The 23,502-nt window shown below is 48.7% G+C and overlaps 1 protein-coding gene across 1 annotated transcript; it reads left to right on the top strand.

Moving 5' to 3' along the window:
- Nucleotides 1-1,103: 1,103 nt before the first annotated feature.
- On the top strand, nucleotides 1,104-4,385 carry DMRTA2 (DMRT like family A2). Its single transcript, XM_071436705.1, has 2 exons — nucleotides 1,104-2,436; nucleotides 2,624-4,385. The coding sequence occupies exons 1-2, from the start codon at nucleotides 1,944-1,946 to the stop codon at nucleotides 3,505-3,507; spliced, it is 1,377 nt and encodes a 458-aa protein (XP_071292806.1). The 5' UTR covers nucleotides 1,104-1,943; the 3' UTR covers nucleotides 3,508-4,385.
- Nucleotides 4,386-23,502: the final 19,117 nt, after the last annotated feature.

The following is a 23,502-nucleotide window of genomic DNA, read 5'->3' as shown; positions in this document are numbered from 1 at the left end:
GCGGCCGGCGGGGCAGCGCAGGTGGGGATGCTGAAGCGGCGGGAGGAGGCCCCTGCCACGGGCAGAGGGTTCTCGCTACGGGCAAGGACTCATGTGAAAAAACAAAAAAAAAACTTTAGAAAGTGCCGAGGAGGACGGAGATCCCTCGTGGGAAAGAGAGGGGAGAGCCCTGGGGAAAGGAGAGCGCGTTATTTCCCACCGAAGTGCTACCTCCTCCCGCTACCAGCGAAGGTGACGTCAAACCCGGGCGGCTGATGCTAAAACAAAAGCTCCGGGGTTAATATACAGTTACCAGCCCGCAGCCTCCTCCTCCTCCTCCTCTAAAATCAGTCCCTCGGGTTTATTGTCCCCGCGGGGAAGGCGCCTGTTGAACATGTAGTCACGCAAACAGCTGGCAGGAGAAAGAAAGAACGAACTTTACTTTCTGGGGCGCAGAGAAAGGATGGAAAATCATACTCACCTCGGGCTTCTCCTGCTGCCGCAGCACTCGGACATTCACCCATTCACCTGTGGGTGTGTGGAGAGAGGGGGAGAGTGGGGTGAGAGAGAGAGAGAGAGAAGAGGGGAGGGAAGGAAGGAAGGAAGGAAGGAAGGAAGGAAGGAAGGAAGGAAGGAAGGAAGGAAGGAAGGAAGGAAGGAAGGAAGGAAGGAAGGAAGGAAGGAAGGAAGGAAGGAAGGAAGGAAGGAAGGAAGGAAGGAGAGAGGCGTCATTACGTACTATCATAAAACAAAATCTCCAAGGGGAGGGGAGAGACCATAAATTGAATTGTCACCTTGCACAGCATATTCCCCCCTCCCCTTTATGACAAGTAACACCCAGGGAAAAAAGAATAAATCAAACGGTTGGCAAGTACCGTTACCACTGAATTTGAAAGAGCGAAGCAAAGTAGAAGCGGGCCAAGCCCGGGGGTGTCGGGGTGTTCCAGGCGCGCCCCCGCTGTCCCCGCGCTGCCCCCGGGCGCTCCCGGCGCTCCGCGGGCGCGGCGGGCGCGGCGCGGCCAATCAGCGCAGCGCGCGCGGGCCCTGGCCAATGGCAGGCGCCACATTGTTGTCCAATGTTGCCTAATGGCAACGCGGGCCGCAACAATAGCGCGAGTGGCGGCGCGGGTGGCGGCGGGCGGGCAGCGCTCCGCTCCCTCCGCTCCCTCCGCTCCTTCTGCTCCACTCTCTCCGCCCCGCTCCGCTCCGCTCCGCTCTGCCCCGCTCCGCTCCGCCAGGCCCGCGCCGCCTCCCGGGGGGCTCCGCGCCCGGCCCGGCCCGACAGCCTCTCCGGGCTCGCCGCGGCTCCTCCGCCCGCCTGCGGAGGTGCTGCTCGGGAGACGGGGCGTTTTGGTTTTTTTTTTTTTAATTTTTCCCGCTATTCTCTGCTGGATTTTAGCCTCGCGAGGGATCCTGTCGTTGAAGGTGCCGGATTGTTCTTTGAAGGGACACTGCTAGTCTGTGGCCGCAGTTGCAGGGGGACGGGGGAACGGAGCTTAGCGAGCAGCTCGGGTTGCACCGGGGCGCCGTGGGAGCGGCGAGCCCGCGAGCGCGGACGGGAGAGCCTGGCTTTGAGCCTGGCGCGATGAACTTGGTGCTGCCCCGCCAGATGCGCACGGAGAGCAAGGAGGCGAGAGAGATCTAAGTTTTCTCGGATTGTCTTGTGTTAGCTTTGCTTTTCGGGCGCGGAGGGGAGGAGGGCGCGGAACGGCTCCCGACGGGCCCCTCCTCAGTTGAACCCCGCTCCGGGGGGACGGGGGCGTCGAGCGAGGCGAGAGGACAGGCGCTGCGGTTTGCATGCCCGCTCCCGGGGCTCTGTGTGCCCCCCGCTCGTGATTGCGCTTGAAGGCGACGGGAGCCTCTCCGCGCCCGGGCGCGGGTGCGGCGCAGGGGCTCCCCCGCCCCGCGTCGCTTTGGGGGAGGCCGGGGAGGGGGGGCCGCTCTCTCGGGGCGGGCTCGCCGGGATGGAGCTGCGGTCCGAGCTGCCGAGCGTGCCCGCCGCGCCCCCCCCGGTGCCCCCCAGCTCGGTGGCGGCCGCGGCGGCCGCGGCGGCGGCCACGCTGCCGGTGAGCGTGGCCGGGAGCTTGCTGCGGGCGCCGCCGCTGCTGCTGCGGGCGGCCGAGAAGTACCCGCGGACGCCCAAGTGCGCCCGGTGCCGCAACCACGGCGTGGTGTCGGCGCTGAAGGGCCACAAGCGGTACTGCCGCTGGAAGGACTGCATGTGCGCCAAGTGCACCCTGATCGCCGAGCGCCAGCGCGTCATGGCCGCTCAGGTGGCGCTGCGCCGGCAGCAGGCGCAGGAGGAGAACGAGGCCCGGGAGCTGCAGCTGCTCTACGGCACGGCCGAGGGGCTGGCGCTGGCGGCCGCCAACGGCATCATCCCGCCCCGGCCCGCGTACGAGGTGTTCGGCTCCGTCTGCGCCGGGGCCGGCGGCGAGGGAGGCGCCGGCGCCTCAGGTAAGGCCGCGCTGCGAGCCCTCGGGGCAGGGGGTGATGGGGGGACGGGGCCTGGAGAGGCGGCGGGAGACGAGCGGGGCGCGGGGCTGCGGGAGGGTGGCCCCGCCGACGGCCGGGGCGCTCCGCGGGGCCCGCCGGGGGCAGCCCCACTGACGGTGTCTCTTCCTTCTGCCCCCCCGGCCCGCAGAGTCCAAGATGCAGAAGTTCGAGCTGTTCCCCAAGACGCTGCTGCCGAGCCGCGCCGTCACCCCGCAGCAGGCGGGCGGGAAGCCCCTCTCCCCGGACGGCGAGTCCGTGCCCGGCACCTCCTCCCCAGATGCTCGCCACGGCTCGGGCTCGGAGAACGGGGACGGCGAGTCCTTCCTGAGCTCCCCCGTCTCCAAGGGCCCGAAGGAGGGGGAGGAGAGCCCGGGCTCCATCAGCCCGCTGGGCTCGGACTCGGGCTCAGAGGCGGACAAGGACGAGCAGGACCCGTCGCCCTCGGCCGGCGGCCGGCAGCGGACTCCCATCGACATCCTGACGCGCGTCTTCCCGGCGCACAAGCGCAGCGTGCTGGAGCTGGTGCTGCAGGGCTGCGGCGGGGACGTGGTACAGGCCATCGAGCAGATCCTCAACAACCGCGGCCCGGAGAAGGGCCCCGAGGAGGGCTGGGCCCGGGACGGCGCCTTGCAGGGCCTGCCGCCCACCCCCGCCGCCGCCGCCGCCGCCGCCCACCACCGGCCCTTGATCGCCGGCGCCATGGCCCCGGCCATCGGCACGCTGGGCAGCCGCTCCGCCTTCTCCCCGCTGCAGCCCAACGCCACGCACTTCGGGGCCGAGGCGGGCGCCTACCCCCTGGGCACGCACCTGGGACTGAACCCGCTGCGCCTCGCCTACTCGGCGCACAGCCGGGGACTGGCCTTCATGACCCCCTACTCCACGGCCGGGCTGATGCCCACGCTGGGGTTCCGGCCGCCCGTGGACTACGCCTTCAGCGACCTGATGCGGGACCGCTCCGCCGTGCACAAGGAGCAGGTGTACTCCGGAGGGCTCTACGGGCCCATGGTCAACAACACCCCCGAGAAGCAATAGCGGCTTCCTAAAGCTCGTCTGTGTAGAGGTAGCTAGGTAGGCACGGGTGGACGGACACGGGGGGCTTGCTCTCCCCCCGTGCAGGCGGTGGTTGCGTGCAGAGCCCGGCGCGGACAGGCGTAGGTGTGTTAAGGTGATACAGGTGCACTTTCATTGTCCAGACATGAGTCGCTCTTTGTTGCTTATGGCCATAAGCATGGATCTCCTCGGCGCGTCGTGGGGTGTGCACACACGCGAGCGCTTTTTTCCACAAACACATACATATATATATATATGTATACTAGCAAGTGTATAATGTTATAAAATGGAAATCTAAGTTATTAATGTAACTCGTAGGTGAACTCGGTATTAACGTTAAGCTAAAGGTTAGGCAGCGCATTGTAATACTTACCAGGCATATAGATGAAACATTGTCAAACTGAAAACCTTTTCCTTCCCGCCCCCAGAAACGTTGCGGTCTGTATATAACATTGGAAAGTAGATATATTTGTAACTGTCCGTAGGACCCTGGCGCCAATGGTGTATGATGGTTTAATAAGCCTCCTTCATTTGTGATCTGCAAGAAAATTGCTTTCTTGTTCCGATGTAGCAAACTTCTTGCTGTTTCTAACAGGTAATTCTGTGTTTCCATTTCATAGAAATAAATGTTATTTTCTATTAAAAAAAAAAACAGTCTTATGAATGGCAAGTGGTATTTTATGAGACGATGGAAGTGTGTTTTGGGAAATTCATTTGACAAGTACATTCAATATTTAAAGGAGTTTATGCAAATAGTACAAACATGTTTACTACATTTTTATCATGGTCAAACTAGATATTCTTCAGATAAATTTATAAATAAAAATGAAGCATACAAGCAAGAGCAAATTCCTTATCAACTGAAATTGTCAAATACGTTTATTTCTGGTTCTGATCTTTTTCTTATTTCTGCCTGAGGAAAAAATCCCCAACAAACCCTACAGAGGTGTAAATTTAAGCAGGATTTCTCACTCCAATATCTGATGTTTTTTGTCATATTTAGGAAATTTGGAAGTGTTGCAAAGAGAGCCCTGGTTAAATCAAATCCCACCTTGCGACCCGCGGGTTGTGTAGCAGCACTGAGGTTTTACCCCTCGTATCTGAAATGGGATTGTGCCTTTCCGTTGTTTTTGTGTCAAAATAAGCAAAGGGATCTATAATAATGACGTTTTTTCAGATTGTAAAGGTGTGTTTGCGGCAGAGGTGGATGAGTTAAGATCAGTGCAGGGAAGGTTTCAGAGCTGTTTTCGGAGCTGTGTGTCCTTCACTCTCATCCGAGGGTAAAGGCTACTCGCGTGGCTTTTTTCTTTCTTTTTTTCCCTCTCTCTCTTTTTTTTTTTTTTTTTTTTTTTTTTTTTTGGCAACGGTGCCCAAATGTTCTCGGAGATCAAAAAGTCTGAAAGGCTTTCCTGCCTCTATTTATTTCTGCACTGGGACGAGCGGGGGGCAGCGGGCGTGCCCCCGTGCATCCCGAGAGGCGATCCCGCCCAAGGCCGGAGCGTGACTTTCCTGCCAGGCCTGGGAGTGTTTGGCCCAGGAAAACTATTACTCACAAAGAACAAGTTCAGTGCATGGTTGAATTAAGACTGTAAAAGCTCCTAAAGTTGGTTGGTATGGAAACCTAATCCCAGCGAACCGCTCCGTGGCACAGCTGGACTGTTTACTTTCTCACTTCAAATATAACTGTGTAAACATTGGCTGGGAGCTGCCAGCGCGGCTCCTACCAACCAGTTAATGTACTGGTGGGGCTGGGAGCACAGCGCTCCCGCCGCAGCTCCGGAGGGAAGCTCCTGGGTAAAACCAAATTGCATCAAAACGCAATTCTTCCATCCCGCATGCCATTGATCAACTTGGATACAATTTTACAATTTTCTTTAAAAAAAAAAACCAACCCAAAACTCAAAACCAAACCCAAAACAAAACCCCAACAAAAAAGTAAGTGAATATTGCAGATTACACCTAGGCAAATACTTTTGACCCCGGTCCATCCTGGGAGCAGCCAAATCAATATCGCAAGGGAAACTTTTTAAAGTCTCGTGTTCCAAGAGCGGGTGAAACTTAATATTACTACAATAAAACGGTTTAATAAAGAAGGGCTTTAATAGTGAGCTAATTTGATTGAGTTTCCTAATTCCACTTTAATTGGAAAAGGAGTTGTCTGTTTGGTTATAAAGTGCTAGGGTTATGTTAGACTAGGGAAAAAAAAAAGATGGACCTTGAGCATCTGAATAAACTTTTTTTTCCTATTTTTTTCCCTTTTTTGGTTGGCAGCTGACTTTGTGCAGGATGGGTTTCCATATCTAGGATTATGAACGGGCTACAAAGAGCTGCTACTTAAAGAAATCAGGTCGCCACATTTCTCCTATTCTAGCCCTGTTGAGAAGGGTTTAGGAGCTGTTGATTTAACTCAGCTCCCCTTTTAATTATAAAAGCCATTCTTGTGTAGTTGGGCGAGCAGGACAATTTATCAGAATTGTTGCCGTGTCTTGGAGGTTGGCTTGAGCTTGGATTTATACGGCCGACAATGGGGATCACGACGATTAACTTTCGTGTGGGTAGTTTAGGCAGTTGGATTGGGGGGGAGTAGGAGGAGAGAGAGGGGGGTGAGAGTTTCTGATAAATTATCGTACTGAAGTAATTCCCATAGATTAAAAAAAAAAAAAAAAGAAAAAATCCCTTGGGTTTGGAGCTGCCTCGGAGAGGTTCGTATACAGAAGCCTCTGGCAGAACATAAAATATTCAGGTCCCTTTTAGAGTAAAATAAAATGCTGTCACTTGAATAAAAATCGGCGGAACGGAGTATAAATTATTTGTGAAGCAGAGAGGCTGCGGGCGAGCGCTCGCAAACTTCCCTGTTAATTAAATCTTAATCCACGGGTCGCAGGAAGCGGCGGAGCTGCAGCAGCGGCTGCTGTACATACAGCGGGACACGTTCCAGAGTTATATTAACTGCACTCGTGTTTAATATGAATCAGTCCTAATCCACAGCATAATAAAGATCAAATTAGACTAACCATTTAGTAGCGAAATGACATTCCTTCACCTAAAATGAACCTCCCCGCGCCGTGCTCGCTGCGCGGCAGCCTGGGCAGCGCGGGGCCCGGCCCGGGCTGAGCCCAGCGCCCGGGGAGGGCTTTTCCAGGCCGGCCGCTTTGGTTTCCAGCCTGAGGGGGGAACCCCCGCTACCCTCCCACGCTTCCCAGAGCCGCCTCTTCCCCACCCCTCCGCATTCCCGGCCCGCTGCGGAGGCCCCGGGATGGAGCAGGCTCGGAGCGGGCTGGTGCCGCCGGCCCGGAGCGTCCCCGCTCCGCGGCTGGGGCCAGGGGAGCACCCACGGCAGGGAAGGGCGGTGGTTCTGCTTCCAGGCGGAGCCCCGGGCAGCCAGGGCCGGGCTGTGTTACTGGAGACCGAGGGGCGAGTCCCGACTCTCGCTCCCTCTTTCCCGCGGCCACGGGAGCGCTGTCGCGGCTGTCCCGGGACTCGCCCCCCGTTTCCCAGGCTGGAAACCACCCCGCATCCCGAGGATGGATGGGATGGGATGGGATGGGATGGGATGGGATGGTGCGGCCTTTTGTGCCGGCGCTGAGCAAACACAGCTGCCGCCGGTGGCACCGACGGAGGGAGCGCGGCTCTCACCGTCCCACCCCTCGCCCGCTCCCGGCCGTGCTCCTTTGGGCGGGGGTGACACCGGGTACCCCGCGGCTCCCGGGCCGATCGCAGCGCCGGTGTCAGGCGCACGAACTTCCACGTCCCACCTCTGCCTCTTCTCACGGGGCGGGCATCCCCCCCTCCCCGTGTTGTCATAACGTCCCCATGGCAACTGCGGCAATTACTCCTATGCCGGAACAACAATGGGAAAGTATTTAATATATTTAAATGTGATTAAGCAGGTGGAAGAAACGAGGAGGAGCAGCTCCGTAGGAAGAGCCGGCGGAGGCTTCCAGGGAGCCCCGGGGGCTGCAGCTCTCCCGGGGCAGCAGCGGCGCGTCTGGAACTCAACAGATGGAAGCGGGCGAGGGACGCGGAGTTACACCGGGAGAGGAACGGAGCGTTCCACCCTTTTCTGCTGCCTTTAACACCAATTGAGGCACGTGAAAATTCATTCCGATTTCCATCTCTCGGAATTTCGACCGAAATGCTAACACACCGTTGCAAAAAAATATTTTCCCCCTGTTACTAATCCTTTCCAGTTTTCTCTTTATCTTTCTCTACCTTATTTATTAGGAAGAAAACCAAAAAAGCCCCAGAAACCCGCTGTTAGCCATAAGTTCGGAAAATAAAAGGCACGGGAAAAAAACCCCGAAACTGCACAAAGCTGGGTTGTATCCCATCTCCAAAACGCGCTTACTAGGAATAAAAGTACACTTAGGAAACACCACTAGGAAAAAAAAAAAAAAAAAAGAAAAAAAAAAGAGAAAAAGATAGAATTAATTTAGACACACACTTTAACCTGAAAATTATTCATTTTCAGCCACCACCCCTGATTTCTACATAATTAGGGAATCTATAACCAACGGAAGAGATGCTGCTGACCCAGGGAGCCACGGCCGCTGCCGGGGTGGCGGATGGTGAACAGCGAGAGCCGCTGCCGCCCTTCCCCGGGAGCGGCCGGCAGAGCCGGGCAATCCCCCTTGGCCTTGGATTCACGGTTAATTCGTGTGCCCGGCTGCGGGTTCGGTGCTGGTGCGGGGGAGGCGCTGTGAATGCGAGGGACCTGCCCCGGGGCAGGAAGAGGTTAAAGGGTGCGGGGATGAGCTGCCTCACCCTGGCTAACAGCGATGCGAGCTGAAAGAGCTGGAGAAGATATATTGGCAAGAAATTCTGGCGCTGGACAATGCCTAAAGGTAAGAGAAGGGTGGAGAGGAGGGAAGGGGTGAATTCCAGAAGAGAAGATCAGGGCAAGGGACTGATGGGGTCTTAGGCTCACAAGAGCTGATGGAGAACTGGGATGCAGTATTAAGAGCTGTGGAAATATTTAGGACTCACTAAAATAAGATCTTGTGTCTGTGTTACAAGAATAAGATGAAAATGTGTCAGCTGCTGTGCATTATCTAAAATAATAATATATATAATATCTATATATATCTGCCATTCCTGAGGGAGACTTTAAGGCTTGATTATGCTCTGGGTAAGGTGGCCCTGTGTGGTGGGATTTATATTTTAAAGGAGAAGATGGAAAGTCCCTGATTTCAGATGAATGTTCCCAGGTGCTTTCAGAGGTCAGGAGGCTCCATTACAGGAGCACTCAAACCCTGAGCGAGGGGCTGCTGGTGTAGAACAGTGCTGGGTGCTCTCACAGTGACTCCCTGATTGCTCATGTGGAAGCAAGAACATCCAGAGAGATGAAAATGCTGAAAGACCAGGCTATTACTGATAGCTTTAACTGCAAGTGGCTGTTTGGTAAACATTTCTAACCATAAATAAATAAATAAAGTCTGGTCTGAGGCCTGTTCAATCCAAGATCTGGCATAAGCACGTGTTCCTCTTCACTCCAGGTATGAATTTGGCAGAAGTGGACAAGGGCATGATGAGACACCTGCCTGGGGGATAATTCTGTTTGGAATGCTGTTTTTTGCAGTATTGGATTTACCTGTATGTGGGAGCTAAAGTCTTATCTTAGGTTTTATCTTAAATCCTTGCTAACTCTAAACTACAGGGGGAGAAGCATTGCTTCCTGAAAGCCCTGTTTTGATGGCCTGGAAGAGCAAAATCTTGTCATATACTGGTTTGTGGATTAATTTTCTGTAAGAGATGGTGCTATGTGGTTCCTGACTTCACGCAGAAGCTCTGTAATGCAGATCTGTGAGGGGTAAGGGTGAATCCTTTGGCATGTTCTCAATGTGAATGTTTTTGCAGCTAATACGAATTCAGACAGGTTTTTTATTTTCTGTTTTATATTCCCTCCTTTCTTGTTTTGGATCTTATTAATGTGCTGTGAGGTTTATAAAAATTATGCTTCTAAAAACTTATTTTTTCCCCTCAATACATGAACAGATAAAAAATAAGTGGATAAAACCATAGATAAATTTCAGAAAAAAGATATAGAAATCCCTTGAAAGCAGGTCACCCAAAGTCTTATTACCCATCAATAGTTACAGATCTGCCCTACATATCCTCAGAAAGTATTTGCCTGTTTAACTGGGAAAATATAATAGATGGGCAGGATCTGTGCAAATTTTAGTAGGTTTGTGAGAGCAGGGCAGGCTCCTGGGGGAAGAAGGAAGTGGAAAGGAAACCAGAAACAGAGAGTGGATCTTTTCGTGTGGTCTGACAGGCAGATGGAAAGCATGAATTACAGAGGCTTTCAAAAAGATCTGCTTGGGGTTTATGTTTACAGAGAGATTTAACAAGACTGGCTGGCCTTGAAATGCTGAGGTTGTTGCTGAAATCAGATGTTTGGAAGTGAAGTGGGGTACTAGCCCTGGACCAGAATATCGGAGAGGTTCGCAGGAATTCAACGAGACAGAGGCAGGGCCCCTATAAACCATTCAGCACATCCTGAAAGGGGCTTAAAGGTCAGCAAAAAGGACCTGGAGTCAGGGGAAGGAGGGGACCCCTGCTAAGGGGAGCTGGATCCAGACAGAGACCACGAGCTTCTAAGCAGGAGGAGCAGCAGCAGCAGGAGGAGACAGCGAGAAGGAGCTGGGATTTGTGCAGGTGGGACTCAGCAGTGAAACAGCTTTACAGGGAACAAAGGTAGCAAAACACTGCCTAGCTTCCTTGTAAGGGGGATATGGGATATTGATTTCCTCTCATGGCTTGGGGAAGCCCATGGTTTACCTTGCGTAGGACCTATGGATTTCCTGAGATTTCTAAATCTCCTGCTTGCAAGGTTAGCCATAGATATTTACAGCTAAATGAATGGGGCAAGTAGTGGAGATTATAACTTTGGAGAGCCTTTGCTTTGTAAGGGGAGAGAAGGATATCTTATTCTGGCAGGAGAATCTAATTAAGGGCCTGTTCAATAGGAGTAAATGTCAAATGATCAGGCACACAGGACTAAAATTGCAATGCTCTGTCCAGTGTGCTAGAATGTGTGCTAGGAGATGCCTGGCTTTTTTTCCTGCTTAGAGGGATGAATTATGTTTGATTTCTCTAATCATTCTTTTTATCCACATTATTGAAGCTTTACTTTGACACAGAGAAAGCAATCTTGATGCACTGGGGCCAAGAGTAGGAAAATTGCTCCAGCAGATTTGGCAAGGAACACAGGGCTCCAGCCTCTCACAAAAACCCCTGCCCTTCTCCATGAGAGCTTCATGTGCACCAGAGGGGATCAGAAAGGGGTTCTCAGGGCCTCTTTTCTACAATAATTATATTATAATGCTCTTCCTGTTCAATGGGTGAAAAGGGCATCAAAACACTAATTGAATTTCTGTTTTCAGATCCACAGGAAAATATCTGGGCACATAAGAATGGGTGGTAGCTGGGTTTGGGGGAAAATTAGCCCATCACGTGGTTTGCAAACATAATCTGTTGGCCAAAGCTCACCAGATGAAGGAGTTAACCCAGCTCTAGTTTACTGGGAGTGTAACCATTTCAAAATGCTCACACTCACACTCACCCCAGGCTCCTGGAGAAGCTGGCAAAGGCACTGCCATGTGTGTCACCATTACTGAGGCACTTCCTGAGGGTTACATGGAAGCTCTCTGGACTCTGCTGCCAGACTGAAAGGTTACCTTGCCCTGTCCACATTTCACTTTGGCCTCCTAATCTCCCTCCTGGGAGAGGGCTCAGCTAGTTTTCAGTACCTTGGTCACTGAAAGAAGAAATTGTGTTGTCTTGGCAAGCAAGGAGACTCAGCTCTTGAGAGGGAAATGGCTCTGCTAAGCTGCAGGTCTGTGGTGATGGAGGTGATAAATGATAGGTGTGCTCTTAAAAACAGGGCCAAAAGTGAAGCTAAAGCTGTTCAGGGAGCCTCACAACCTTTTTATTTTACTCCTCATCACTGAAATGTCCAAGGGAAGTAAGTCCTGATAAATTGGGCTGAACTGAACAACAGCAAATGATGTTCTGTAAACTGTGAAAAGCTGAGACTGACCTGGTGAAGTCACTGGTAAAATGTCTGGTTTTCCTGGAAGCCTCAGCAGGGTTGATTCTGCATCTGATGGACATTGATGATATTGGGCAGAGGCACCCTCATTAAGAAATTGCCTGCTGGAACTCCCTCCAGCCATCTGGCATCCAAAATGCAACAGCAAAAGGGATCATGTTGGTGATTTTCAGTAAATGTTTTGCACAGAGCCATCTTTGTTGACTGTCTCTATTGTTTTGCAGATGTTTATGGTATCATGAATCTTTTTTTCAGCCTTAATTGAAAGACATGCTCCCCCAGTTCAAGGGTTAACTTAGTTATAACAGAAAGGAAATTAGTATGAAATTTTTATCCTTAAGAAGGTCTTTGGACAAATCCTCAGATCATATGTTAAATTTGAAATATTTGAAAACTTTTGACTCTCAGGCTGCTATCATGCCTTCATTTTTTCTTTTTCTTTTTTTTTTTTTTTTGCTTTTAAATTTTCATACAAATGTCTGCTTCTACAGTTTTGGTGTCTGAGTTCTGAGCATTGCTCATCAGTTTTGGAAAAACGAGTTGTAGCTGATTTTCTTAAAGGTTTTGAAGGTTTTATGAGCAACAATAACCATGAAAATGTTAGTGGGTATCACTCTGGTTGGTGCTATTTGGGTTTTATTTTCACACATATGTCAATGAACAGAGAGTCTCCTTTCCTCTCAGTTCAGTTTGAGGTGTGGGTGGGGCTCTCAGATGTTACACTCAGATTCTGGACTCCCTTGGGCAGAAGCTGCCTTTGTTTTTTGATAGTCCCAAGCAGAGAATATTGTCTGGAAGCAGGATGCACACAACCAAAGTGCTTCCTGAGGTGGCAGAATGCTGCTGGTGCTCAGTGGGTGTGAGCTCTGGGTCAGTTCTGAGATTAACCTGAAAATGAGATGATTTTGAAGCAGGTAGAACTGATGCTTCAGCTGAGTGTGCCACACTGAAAGTCAAGCATGCTAACTTCTTATCTCCAGTCTTTTGAAAGGTACAATTATCCTTTATTTTGCAGGTTGGTTTGTTTAACTTTCACTGGATTATTCTCATGGAATAAGAATGAGATATTGCTATTTCAGAGCACCACTGGCACCTTGCAAATGCATGAAGCTGTAAGGTTTTGTAGTGAAAACTGCACATGGGTCTCTGAAGATTTGGTTTGTGTACTAAATTCTGCTGCTGATTTACCAACACTGGGTGACCTTGAGCTACACAAAACAATTTATTATTTTTTAAAAAGTGACTATTAATATTGACAGTCTCCAGTTTCACTATGAGACGCTTGAGACTTGAATTGCAGACTTTTGTACTACTTGAGTATTTATTTTTAATAAGGGTCCTAATTAAGTGTGCAATCTCTGTAGCAGGAAAGCTCTCCTGGACTCTGTCCTCATTCATTAAAATGTGTCAAATTCCTCAGAGTTTAGAGCAGAGCTCTAACAATGGCAAAAGAGACCCTGTGTCCTGAATATATACGAACATGTGCCAAAGATGTTTGTTAATAAGTACTTGTGCAGTGACAAAGCCCAGCAAACAAGGGGTACACATTTCCTCACTTTCTGCTTCCCAAGCAGAGCCCCTGACTTCACTCAGGAAGCTGCACTGTTGTGAGACATGGAAAAGTAAAATACCCTCTGCTTTATAATAAGTCATTTCAGCTCTGTCTAATTAACACTTCTTAGTGTTAATTGTAACCCCCTGTTCTGTGTTTTTCAGGGATGATATTTCCCAAGCAGTGCTGATGAAATGTCAGGCAGAGGTAGTAATTTTGTTTTCCTTGCTATTATAACATTGTGCCATAGATATAGTTATATACAGAGATACGTGCCAATCAACCAACAGAGCAAACAAGATGGAGAAGTAAAAATCTGCTCCTTAGAGAATTTCTTAGGCAGACAATGAATTATGAGCTCTTCTCTGCCTAGACAACTTGCAGTGAGAGCAGCTATTCCTACTGGCATTCCTTGCTGTGATTAAAAAAAAAAAAAGAATAATTTTAGATGACTTCTTTTATTAAATCAATAGACTTAACAGGATGGAGAGGTGGAGTATATACATAATACAAATACAAAATATTTTTAATATAATCTGCAGAATCCTGTAGGCTTCTAATATTAATGCTACAGAAATACCATTGGCCAGTATTTGCAGAACAACATTTAATGAACAATAAAGACATTCATGTAGTTGGAAAGGGGAAAATCCTGTTGACATTCTAGCAAACCCATCCACCTTGGCTTTGTAGCCTGGAGGAAATGAGAGGGTGGTGTTAGAAAGAGGAAACATGAAAGTCACTGTTAAAACATCACCCTGGTGCTGACAGCACTGCAAAACTATTGCAAAAGATAATGGTAATGATGATATTGGACTGTTGTGTGTCACTGGTGTTTAAGCTGGATTTCTCCTTTGGAATTCCACTCAAAAATTGAAGGTGGAATTTGCTCTGTGACAAGAGAATGTAGAGAAATTGTGGTCTCATCCAAAAACTCCTGAGTCTGATGGCAGCCAGGAAAGTGTCTGTGATGGCTCCACATTTTATGAGCAGGTAAAACTGAGAGAGAAAGCTGACTGAAAATAAAGCCCAACCAACCAACCAACCAACCTCTCATGATGAAACATGGAAAAGAAAAAAGGCTAGTATGTGAGTGCCAGCTGTAGAGCTGAAAATACAATTTCCAATAACTTCTGTCACATCCTGTACAATTAACTTAATAAGCATTTCACCCTCTTTTTTTTAAATTAGGAATAGTAATGTTCTTCAAACATTACAAATTTCTCCATGCCATCCATGTAACACTTGACCTTGCCAAAGACTTCATGGCCCAGTTCAAATGCTAGGAGTGCTTGGACAAGTTACTTTTAGGAAACCACTGATGTTTATAGCCTTGTGGCTATTTTTTAGGGACTTGTGCTATATTTCTAAACACTGGGGAGGAGAAAGGCTGAAATTCTCTTTCCCTGGATTGATTGTGTTCAATATAACGAAGGAAAAAAATCCAAAACAATGTTTCCCGCCTATATTGAGGTGTAATGAATTGCTGTTGTAGTAGAGATTACTTTAAGGGATGGCAAAACCCCCTCCACTTTTTGACTAAGCCACATGGCAGCTGTTCAATCATTTCAGGCTTTTGCTTTATGTCTAAAGAAATTAACTATTAACAAATGGTCAATTCACAGATCTGTGTTTGAAGATGTGGCTGAGTTCAGTGACATAATCTGTGTGTGTGTGTACACCCACATATATATGTCAGTGTGTGCACATATTTCTATCTATATCCATCCATCCATCCATCCATCCATCCATCTCTCTCTCTCCCCTACCCTTGTGAGTTCATTTACCATTTGTAGTTTCTTTACCAATTAAATTTCCCAACCCAGCAGCTCCCTCTGCATCATGTCATGCATGCTGACTATGTGCTGATTTCAGGTTGAGGATAATTTAGCAGGGCTGCTGATTATGGCAAACTTATTCTCAGGAGATCAATGAGAAATGGGTGTTTTGTGAGGAAGTTTGTTTTGTGTAGATTACAAAGATAATGATACGGACACGGATTAGAATGGGACATTAAAACCAAAACCATTGTGTGTGAGCTCTGTGAAATCCACACTGCAAAGATAGGATGGGAAGTCAGGGAGTAGAACATGTGGTTCTGGGTCTGAGATCCACTTTTAAACTTGAAATACCTGAGCTGGACCTGACCTTGAGAACCCCTGTGTTATTTCATGCACATGAATGTTCTCAGTGACTTTCATACTGACATGTTTCCCATATTTAAACATTTTGCAGCCTATGCAATACAAAACATTTTTTTCCTGTGTGCCTTGGACAGCTCCAAGTATTCACCAAATATTCAGTAATAATGAATTACAATTCCCTTTGTTTCATGTTGATGGTGAAAAGCAGGTGAGTATTAGCATAGTAGCGATGCTGCTTGAACATGGAAAGGTTGTTGTAATCTCAGTGCAGTAGAATTTCTGGTCAAGCATAAATTAATTATAATTAAGAGAAATATGGCTGAAAAAAAAAGATGTGGGGTCTTTTCTTTCCATGAAATAATCTTTCCTGGGAATCTCATGTTGTTTTACTGACCTTGAGGAAGACCTGAGTACCATGCAGCAAAAGTCACTATTCTCAATTTCCTTCCATCCTTCATCCAGCTCTTACTTAGGACCAAGCAGGTTTATACAAGTGTAAGCTATGAATTTGTTATCCTTCTAGAAATTCACCCCAGCTTATAAGGACTTGCAGAAGGGATGCAAAATATGCATATTGAATTTTATCTTATGAGCTGGAACTCTGTCAAAATGAGAGCTGACCTATTTGGGGGGAAGCATTCCTCACTGAGGAAATGTTCTGACAGATCATATAATACAAGTGTCAGGGTTTTCTACCAATAACATGAAAAAGACATGTGGTCATGAATAGTATAAAATTAAGGTATTTGGCATATCTGGTCCCTATAATTTATCTGTTCTGAGTTAAGTAGAAGTTAAAAAGTCAGCTTGGATCATTTTTCCTCCCTCTTTCCATTACACTTTTATTGTTTAGAAGTAATTTTATTTTTTTTAAAACAAGTAAATTGCATATTTTTCCCTTTCTGAAAGAATCACAAAATTAGCAAATTGCATTCTCAGAAAATACCATTTAAAAAACAAGGCAAAAATAAAAGAAAAAAAAATCCTTGAATCAGAATGGCTTGGGTTGGAAGGGACCTTTAAAAATCATCTATTCCAACCCTCTCCCTGCAACAAGCAGGGACATTTTCAATTAGATCAGGCTGCTCTCCATCCATGTAGATAGGCATCTCCAACCTCTTTGGGCAACCTGCTTTGGTGTTTCATCATCCTCACAGTAAAAAAATTACTCCCTATATCCAGTCTGAATCTACCTTCTTTCAGTTTAAAATTGCTACTATAGATCCTATTAAGAAGCCTGTCCCCATCTTTCTTATGAGCCCCCTTTAAAATTTCTTTATATATATATATATATATATAAAATGGAATATTATAGTTGTAATCCAGTGTTTAGTACTGTATGTAAAAATCATTGTCATGAGAATGTTCTAGCCTGAAACTGTATGCCATGTTCTGGGCAGAAGGCTTTTAATGAGTATTTCACAATCTCACCAAAAAAGGATTTAATTTTTGTCCTCCTACAGCAATATTATTTTCTCCTCCACCTATTTTGTACTTTAATTGGCACATCCATTTTTAACAGAATCTCTTCATCAACTCTGTCCTTTGCTCTGGCTCCCAAACCTGCAGCCCTTCTCTCTAAGTTGGGAGCAGATTCCTGTGGCTGCACGTGAGACACTTTTCAAAGTGGTTTCTACCTCATTGCCATTAAAATCCCTTTGGCAAAAGTCCTACCAGGCACAGCCTGCTGTGTCCTGAGATCCAGACACCAGGCAGTGTTGCAGGGTGCTTGGAAGGGCTCAGGAAGCAGCTTCTCTCCTGAGAGGGACCTAAAGAGATGACCAGGAGAATGCAGGGGCTTGGTAACAGTGGTGGTGTCTCCTAATGCTCTTTGTTTTAACAATCACCTCTAAAACTTTAAAGGTGCCTGCTGAGCTCTTGTTCCAGTGCCAGCAGTGGAAGTGCAGAGGTTGAGGGGTGTCTCCTTTGCAAGGAAATGCAGAAGGAAATGTGGTTTGGGCACCTCATTGTGGCTGAGGCAGGCTGGGCTTAAATTTCCTGTGCTGCACGGAGCTCCTATGGGCACAGGGGGAGTTACCTGGGGCACAGCTGTGCTGGGATGTGTGCAGGTGTGCTGGGATGTGTACAGGTGTGCTGGGATGTGTGCTGGGATGTGTGCAGGTGTGCTGGGATGTGTACAGGTGTGCTGGGATGTGTGCTGGGATGTGTGCAGGTGTGCTGGGATGTGTGCAGCTGTGCTGGGTCCTTCTCAGCCCAAACTTCCCTCCCATGCAAGGGAACTCCCAGCTGGAGTTTGAAAGAGAGGAAGGAGAACAATTACTGCACTTAGCAAACCTGAGCTGTGAGTGCTGGCTGAACTTGGTGACTCACTGAAAATCTTTAGTACTGAAAGGATTTTTGTCATCTGAATCCCAGAGTCCTGGAATTCCTCAAGAACCTTAAACCCAAACTTTTGGCCACCTAGCTGAGGAAGAGAAAGCCATCAAGTCTAAAGGTTTGATGAAATGAAGGGAATGACATAGCTATTAAAATATTATGTTTGGAGCAGTCCAAGACCAGTTCTGATTTGTTGTTCAGGAGTCCAGGCTGGCAGCACCAGAAGACAGGCTCTTGCCAACTATCAGCAACTGGAGGCAGCCTGTGTCTCTCAATGGCTTCCAGGATCCAAAGTCTTAAATTTAAATAATTCATGTGGTTAATGAATAATAAATTTAATAGTAATGATTAAGGCAGATGACTCTCTGTTCAGTTAAATGGTCACAGCCAACTGATAAATCTGTGTGGTGCATTCATGCTGCTCTCCTCCCCTGAGTTTGCAGCATTTAGCCCCTGACAAGTTTGTTTAATGCTGTGGATGATTCCCTGTGCTCTCAGACTGTGCTTCCCCCTTTCCCACCCCACACCTGGCTGCAGCAGTGCACCTGCCTTACAGAAGGACAGTTTGTTAATTTATGGTGTTTTGTGCAGAATTTTCCTTCCAGCTGCTGTGGGGGTGCTGTGCTGTTCCTGCTGGTGCTGCAGTTGCTGCTGCTCTGTGGCTCTTTCCAAGGCCAGGCTCCTGCTGGCCCCAGAGCCCATCCCAGGGGAGTCAGGACAGCCCAGCAGGGTGGGAGAGAGGGCAGGGCAGGCTTTGGAGCAGGGTCCCTGCAGGGGTCTGCAACAAGGGGGAAAATTCCCCATCTCTTATCTTGCTCCTCCCTCCCACCCCCACCGTTCAGCCCATTTCCTCAAAGAGGATTTGTGGAGTGTGCAGACCACAGAGCTTTTTTCTTCTTCCTCCTCCTCACCCTGCTCCTCCATTCCATGTGCTGTTTGTTTTCCTGTGCTGCCTCCTGTTTGCTCCATTTGAGCACTGTGAGAGTCTTGCACTGGGTGTTTTCACCAGAGGATGCTGCGGGTGCAGCCTGGGGAGAAGCCACATCAGCTTTTGCTCTCCTGCCCTGGCTGAGGTGTCTCAGGCTGAGAGCTTTGCACAGAGGGAACCCCATTCCATGGGATATCACCCCATGATGGCAGGGAGGAGGAGCTGGGCTTCCTTTCTTCTGCTGACAGCCAGGAATGGGATGGGGCTGACTTTGCTCCTTTGCCATTCCGAGCTGGCTTGTTCATCCCACTGGCTGAGAGTGGCATAAACAAAAGCATTCAGACACTGGCAGTGCTGTTCCTGAATTACTCATGGCAGTGGGAAGCAGATCAAACCCTCTTTTCATGCCTGTTGTTATTTTTTATTAATTAATTAATCAATAATTTTACTTCTGTTGACTGAGCAAAACTCCCACTGAACTGCCTTTTGCAATTAATGGGCTGGAACCATTTGCTCCAGAACGTTGCTTGGAGGTTCCAGCACAATGCTGACAGGATTTGCTGCCTGCTGCATTTAACCTCAGCCTCTTCACCCTCTCCTGGAGCTCTTTGAGGTCAGTCAGTGGCAGGGCTGGTCCTTGGGTGCACCTTTCAGTCAGGCTCCAAACACACAGTGGCTCTTTCCAGCAAAATGAGGTTTTGCCTCAAGCTGGAACGGGCAAATCGAGCCCTCAAACTTCGGGAAATTCTCTACAACTTCCAGTTCTGTATCTCATCTGTTTTTACAGAGCTGTTTCCCTGTTTGCTGCTGTGGCAGGTTGGATCCGGGGCTTGTCTTAGCAGTGTCTTGGTTCTGCTGCCACTGTGTGGTCAAAGCTGGGCTGGTGTTTCAGGTATTCCTGCTCCTCACCCTGGTTTGTGTGGAGCCAGCAGAGTCCTGGCATCCCACACGGGATTCTCCTCCATGCCCCTGTAAACAGTGAGCAGTGACTGAATTTGATGGATTCTTTATTTGTGTTGGAGCAGCAACCAGGGACACCTGTGGCAATAAAGGTCCCTTGGGCTGGGTGGGTCTCAGGCTGGGAAAAAACAACAAACAGCCCCAAAGTCAGCTCTTAATTTGATACTATGCCTGTATGTAACAGGTAAATAAAAGTGACAGGGCAGGGATAAATCTCCAGCAGCTGCTGCTGACAGACCTGGTTGAAATGCAAGCAGAAGGGAAAACTGTTCAGTGGGATTCCATTAATCTCACTTGTGGTAATTTCCAGACACACCCCAAGATGGTGGGGGTGAGTGAGTTCTGCAGACCTGGGTTTTTCAGGTTAAAGAGTCACAGATCTCTTGCAGTCTGCCTCACATGCTGTTGAGGTTTCAAGCAAACCACAGAAGCTTTGCTCTCTCACTGCAACAACTAATAAAATACAGGTGTACTTAACAAGAAAAAAAAGCTTCCATTAGGTTTTCTTGTCAGAAAATCATGCAGTAATCATTTATGTTTTGCCAGTTTGGTAATATCCAGGAGGTTCCTCAGTCATTAACTCACTTGAGTGAATTAGGAAAGTTTTATTGTAGTAATAAACAGTGATATGTCTGTTCAGGGACTTTCAAAGCAAGTGAAATAGAAAGCATAAATTACTCTGTGGTTTGCTTCTGCATTCCTTGTACATTCAGGATTTTCACTGGCTTTGAGGAATGCAGGAGCAAGCCCCAAATATTTGTAAAGAAATCAGGGTGAAAAAAAATTTGCCTTGAGCCCAAAGATTAGAAAAAAGTAAAATGTCAGCACCAGAAATTCACAGAGGGAGGAAATTCTAGCTACTAAGGGAACAGCAGCTGAGAATGTCATGCAATACTTTTATTAACACAGTATGAAAGGCAATTTAAATAAATAAAAAGGCCCATTTCTGCCATTTCCCAAAGCCCTTATTTAATTTAGGTAAAAACAAATATGCCACAAATGTTAAACCCATTTGCAATCATCTGATGACCTCAGATGCAGTCTCAGCTTTGTATTCCACAGTGAGTGACTCTCTCCTGTCTCCACTTTCTGTGCTGCTCCAACCCCAGTGCCTTGGGGAAGGGATCCTTCCTGTGGGTCTGTGCAGAGGCAGAGCCAGCTGGGACTGCTGCCTGCTGCTGGGTGTCACTGAGCACACCCAGGCCCTTCACACCCCCATTGTCACATCTTGTTTCTTGCTGACCCGTTCACAAACTGGTAAATTTGATTATTGATTTTTCTATTAAAAAAAAAAAAAATTATTTATTTATTTTGCACTGGTCTGGCTTGTGGAGTGAAGCATGCAGTGGGCTGCAGATCCTTGCTGGAAACTTGACTGAACTTGGTTGCTCTGACACAGACAAAAGGAGGGGTCAGCAGTAAATCCTGCAGCCTTCTGTGCTGGTCTTAAAGTTGGTTAGAAGCACTTCCAGGGAATTTTTCTGCTATTAGACTTGCTAAATGAACCAAGTTCCAGTGCATTTCCATAATTTATGAGACTTAGGCAACAGGTGGCTGTTTAGGCAGGGTAGTGATAGTAGGATTGTGGTGCAGATGACTGACACACAACATTTGCACGTACTATGATTGCAGAAACCTCATTTCCTTTGGAAGCTGGGCTAAAAATAGAAACCCTTTCCAGTGCCAAACTTTCCTGTCATAACTAGTGGAGGCTTTTTGCCCATTCATGAGTGTGTTGAGCTGCTCATGCTGCCTCTGTGCCAATATGTTTACTTAGCACTCTGGTTATACTTCCACTCAATTGTGTGAAATGCTTTCAATTTATGGTGGCCATGAGGAATATAGGGAATAGAAAAGTGAGTTTATCATGTGGATCACTTTAGCTTGGGTGGTTTTGGTTGTGGTGGTTTTGGTTTTTGTCCTGAAGAAAGCTTTGGTTGTGTAATATTTTCCATTTCACGGTTGTTTAGTGTAAGCAATAAAATATTGTCACCCAGTGGAGGTGACACAGGCCTAAGGCACTGCATGATCAAGGTGGGTCTGTGTGTGCAGGCTCAAAATAATTGGTGGCGACCTTGCACAAGTTTCTCCATGGAATCTCTGTGCCTTTCCCCCTCTGATCCTATCCAGGAACGCAGGCCCAAGGGGGGAGAAGAGGGAACCTGTTCTTTGGGACTTTGCAAACCACCCTGCAGGGCTGAGCTCTGCTGCTGTCACTGCAGCACGGGGGGATTTGGGCTTTGCTTTTTGCAGCCCCGTGATGTGACAGCGTGATGTGACAGCGTGATGTGACACCGGCATCCCGCTGGGCTGGGCGCACCATGGTCGATCTAAACCACTGCAGAACTAACGAAATGTTTCATTCACGCATTGCCCAGGGAGGTGTTTAGGGACGGGATTTCCCAGGGAGATGTTTAGGGACGGGATTTCCCAGAGAGATGTTTAGGGACGGGATTTCCCAGGGAGATGTTTAGGGACGGGATTTCCCAGGGAAGTGTTTAGGGACGGGATTTCCCAGGGAAGTGTTTAGGGACGGGATTTCCCAGAGAGATGTTTAGGGACGGGATTTCCCAGGGAAGTGTTTAGGGACGGGATTTCCCAGGGAGATGTTTAGGGACGGGATTTCCCAGGGAAGTGTTTAGGGACGGGATTTCCCAGGGAAGTGTTTGGGGACGGGATTTCCCAGGGAGCTGGGGCAGCCCTGGAGCGGTGCGGGCTCCGCCGCGCTCGGCCACGAGAGGGCAGCAGAGACTGCGGAGCGGCCGGGCTGGACCCGAGGGTGCCCGGGCTGGCCCTGGGCTGTCCCCGCAGAGCCGCTGCTGTCCCCGGGCTGTCCCCTTTGGGGTCACTGCTGTCCCTGGGATGTCCCCTTTGGGGTCACTGCTGTCCCCTTTGGGGTCACTTCTGTCCCTGGGATGTCCCCTTGTCCCCTTTGGGGTTACTGCTGTCCCCTGGGCTGTCCCCTTTGGGGGTCATCACTGTCCCCTTTGGGGTCACTGCTGTCCCCTGGGATGTCCCCTTTTGGGGTCCCCCCTGTCCCCTGGACTGTCCCCTTTTGAGATCACTCCTGTCCCCTTTCAGGGTCACTCCTGTCCCCCTTCGGGGTCACTCCTGTGACCTTTTGGGGTCACTGCTATCCCCCAGGCTGTCCCACTGTCCCCTTTTGGAGGTCTCTGCTGTCCCCCTGGCTGTCCCACTGGGGCCACACCCGTTCCCCTGGGCTTTCAGCCTTTGTGGTTGAGAACCCAAACCCGGTTTCTGAAATGCGGCCCTTTATTAGAAGTGATTTTTATTTTTTTTTCCTCCTGTGGTGGTGGCCAGTCCGTCCCTGCAGTGAGTCTGTGGTGACATCTCGAGGATTTGTGTCCTTTCTGCTGACTGTGCAAAGAGCAGAATGGAAGAGCTGGAAAGGAGCACATCTGTCTGCACCTGTAAATGGCTGTCACTGTGATTGCAGGGGCTGCCAGTGGCACCAAGCACTAAACAAGAGGCAGCAGGTAGATGAAACAGGCAGGAGATGGGAAATCATCCCATGGGAAACCATCCCGTGTCTGGCATGGTGTGGGCACTGAAAGAGAAGATGGAGTTAATTTCTGACCCCAGTCCGGCAGAGGTCACTGTGCAAGCAACAAACTCCTTTATCTTATTCCTCAGAGTGTGAGAGAAGGAGGAGAAAAGCACTGGCAGATTATGGCTTGTGTGGAAGAACTGATCCCAGCTGGAGTGGGTTTTGGTGGAGCAAGAGAGATTATAGTGGGTGGATTGATTAAATTTTGGACAGTATTAAGGATAAGTAGTAGTGTGGCAATGCAGAAATTCTGAAGGTTTGTGGATAATGAGTCATGGTGATTATTCCCACAGACAGTGCATTGCTCAGCCCTGTACCCAGCATTATCAAAGCACTTCTGTACACAGAAAACACATCACAGACAACATAATCTGCTAAAGGTGACACAACAACAATATGTGTTCACAGTTCTCATACTCTGAGGATTAGTTTGTA

Source organism: Agelaius tricolor, unplaced genomic scaffold (genome assembly GCF_023055355.1).
Source record: "Agelaius tricolor isolate 1412-34295 unplaced genomic scaffold, bAgeTri1.0.p SCAF_11, whole genome shotgun sequence".
Lineage (NCBI taxonomy): Eukaryota > Metazoa > Chordata > Aves > Passeriformes > Icteridae > Agelaius > Agelaius tricolor.
This window is presented reverse-complemented; position numbering and strand designations above follow the sequence as displayed.

Bases quoted from the DNA above. Each gene is read 5' to 3' on its own strand.
- DMRTA2 (XM_071436705.1), top strand. From the start codon at position 1,944: ATGGAGCTGCGGTCCGAGCTGCCGAGCGTGCCCGCCGCGCCCCCCCCG. The intron at 2,437-2,623 runs GTAAGGCCGCGC...CCCGGCCCGCAG, and splicing joins GGGAGGCGCCGGCGCCTCAG to AGTCCAAGATGCAGAAGTTC.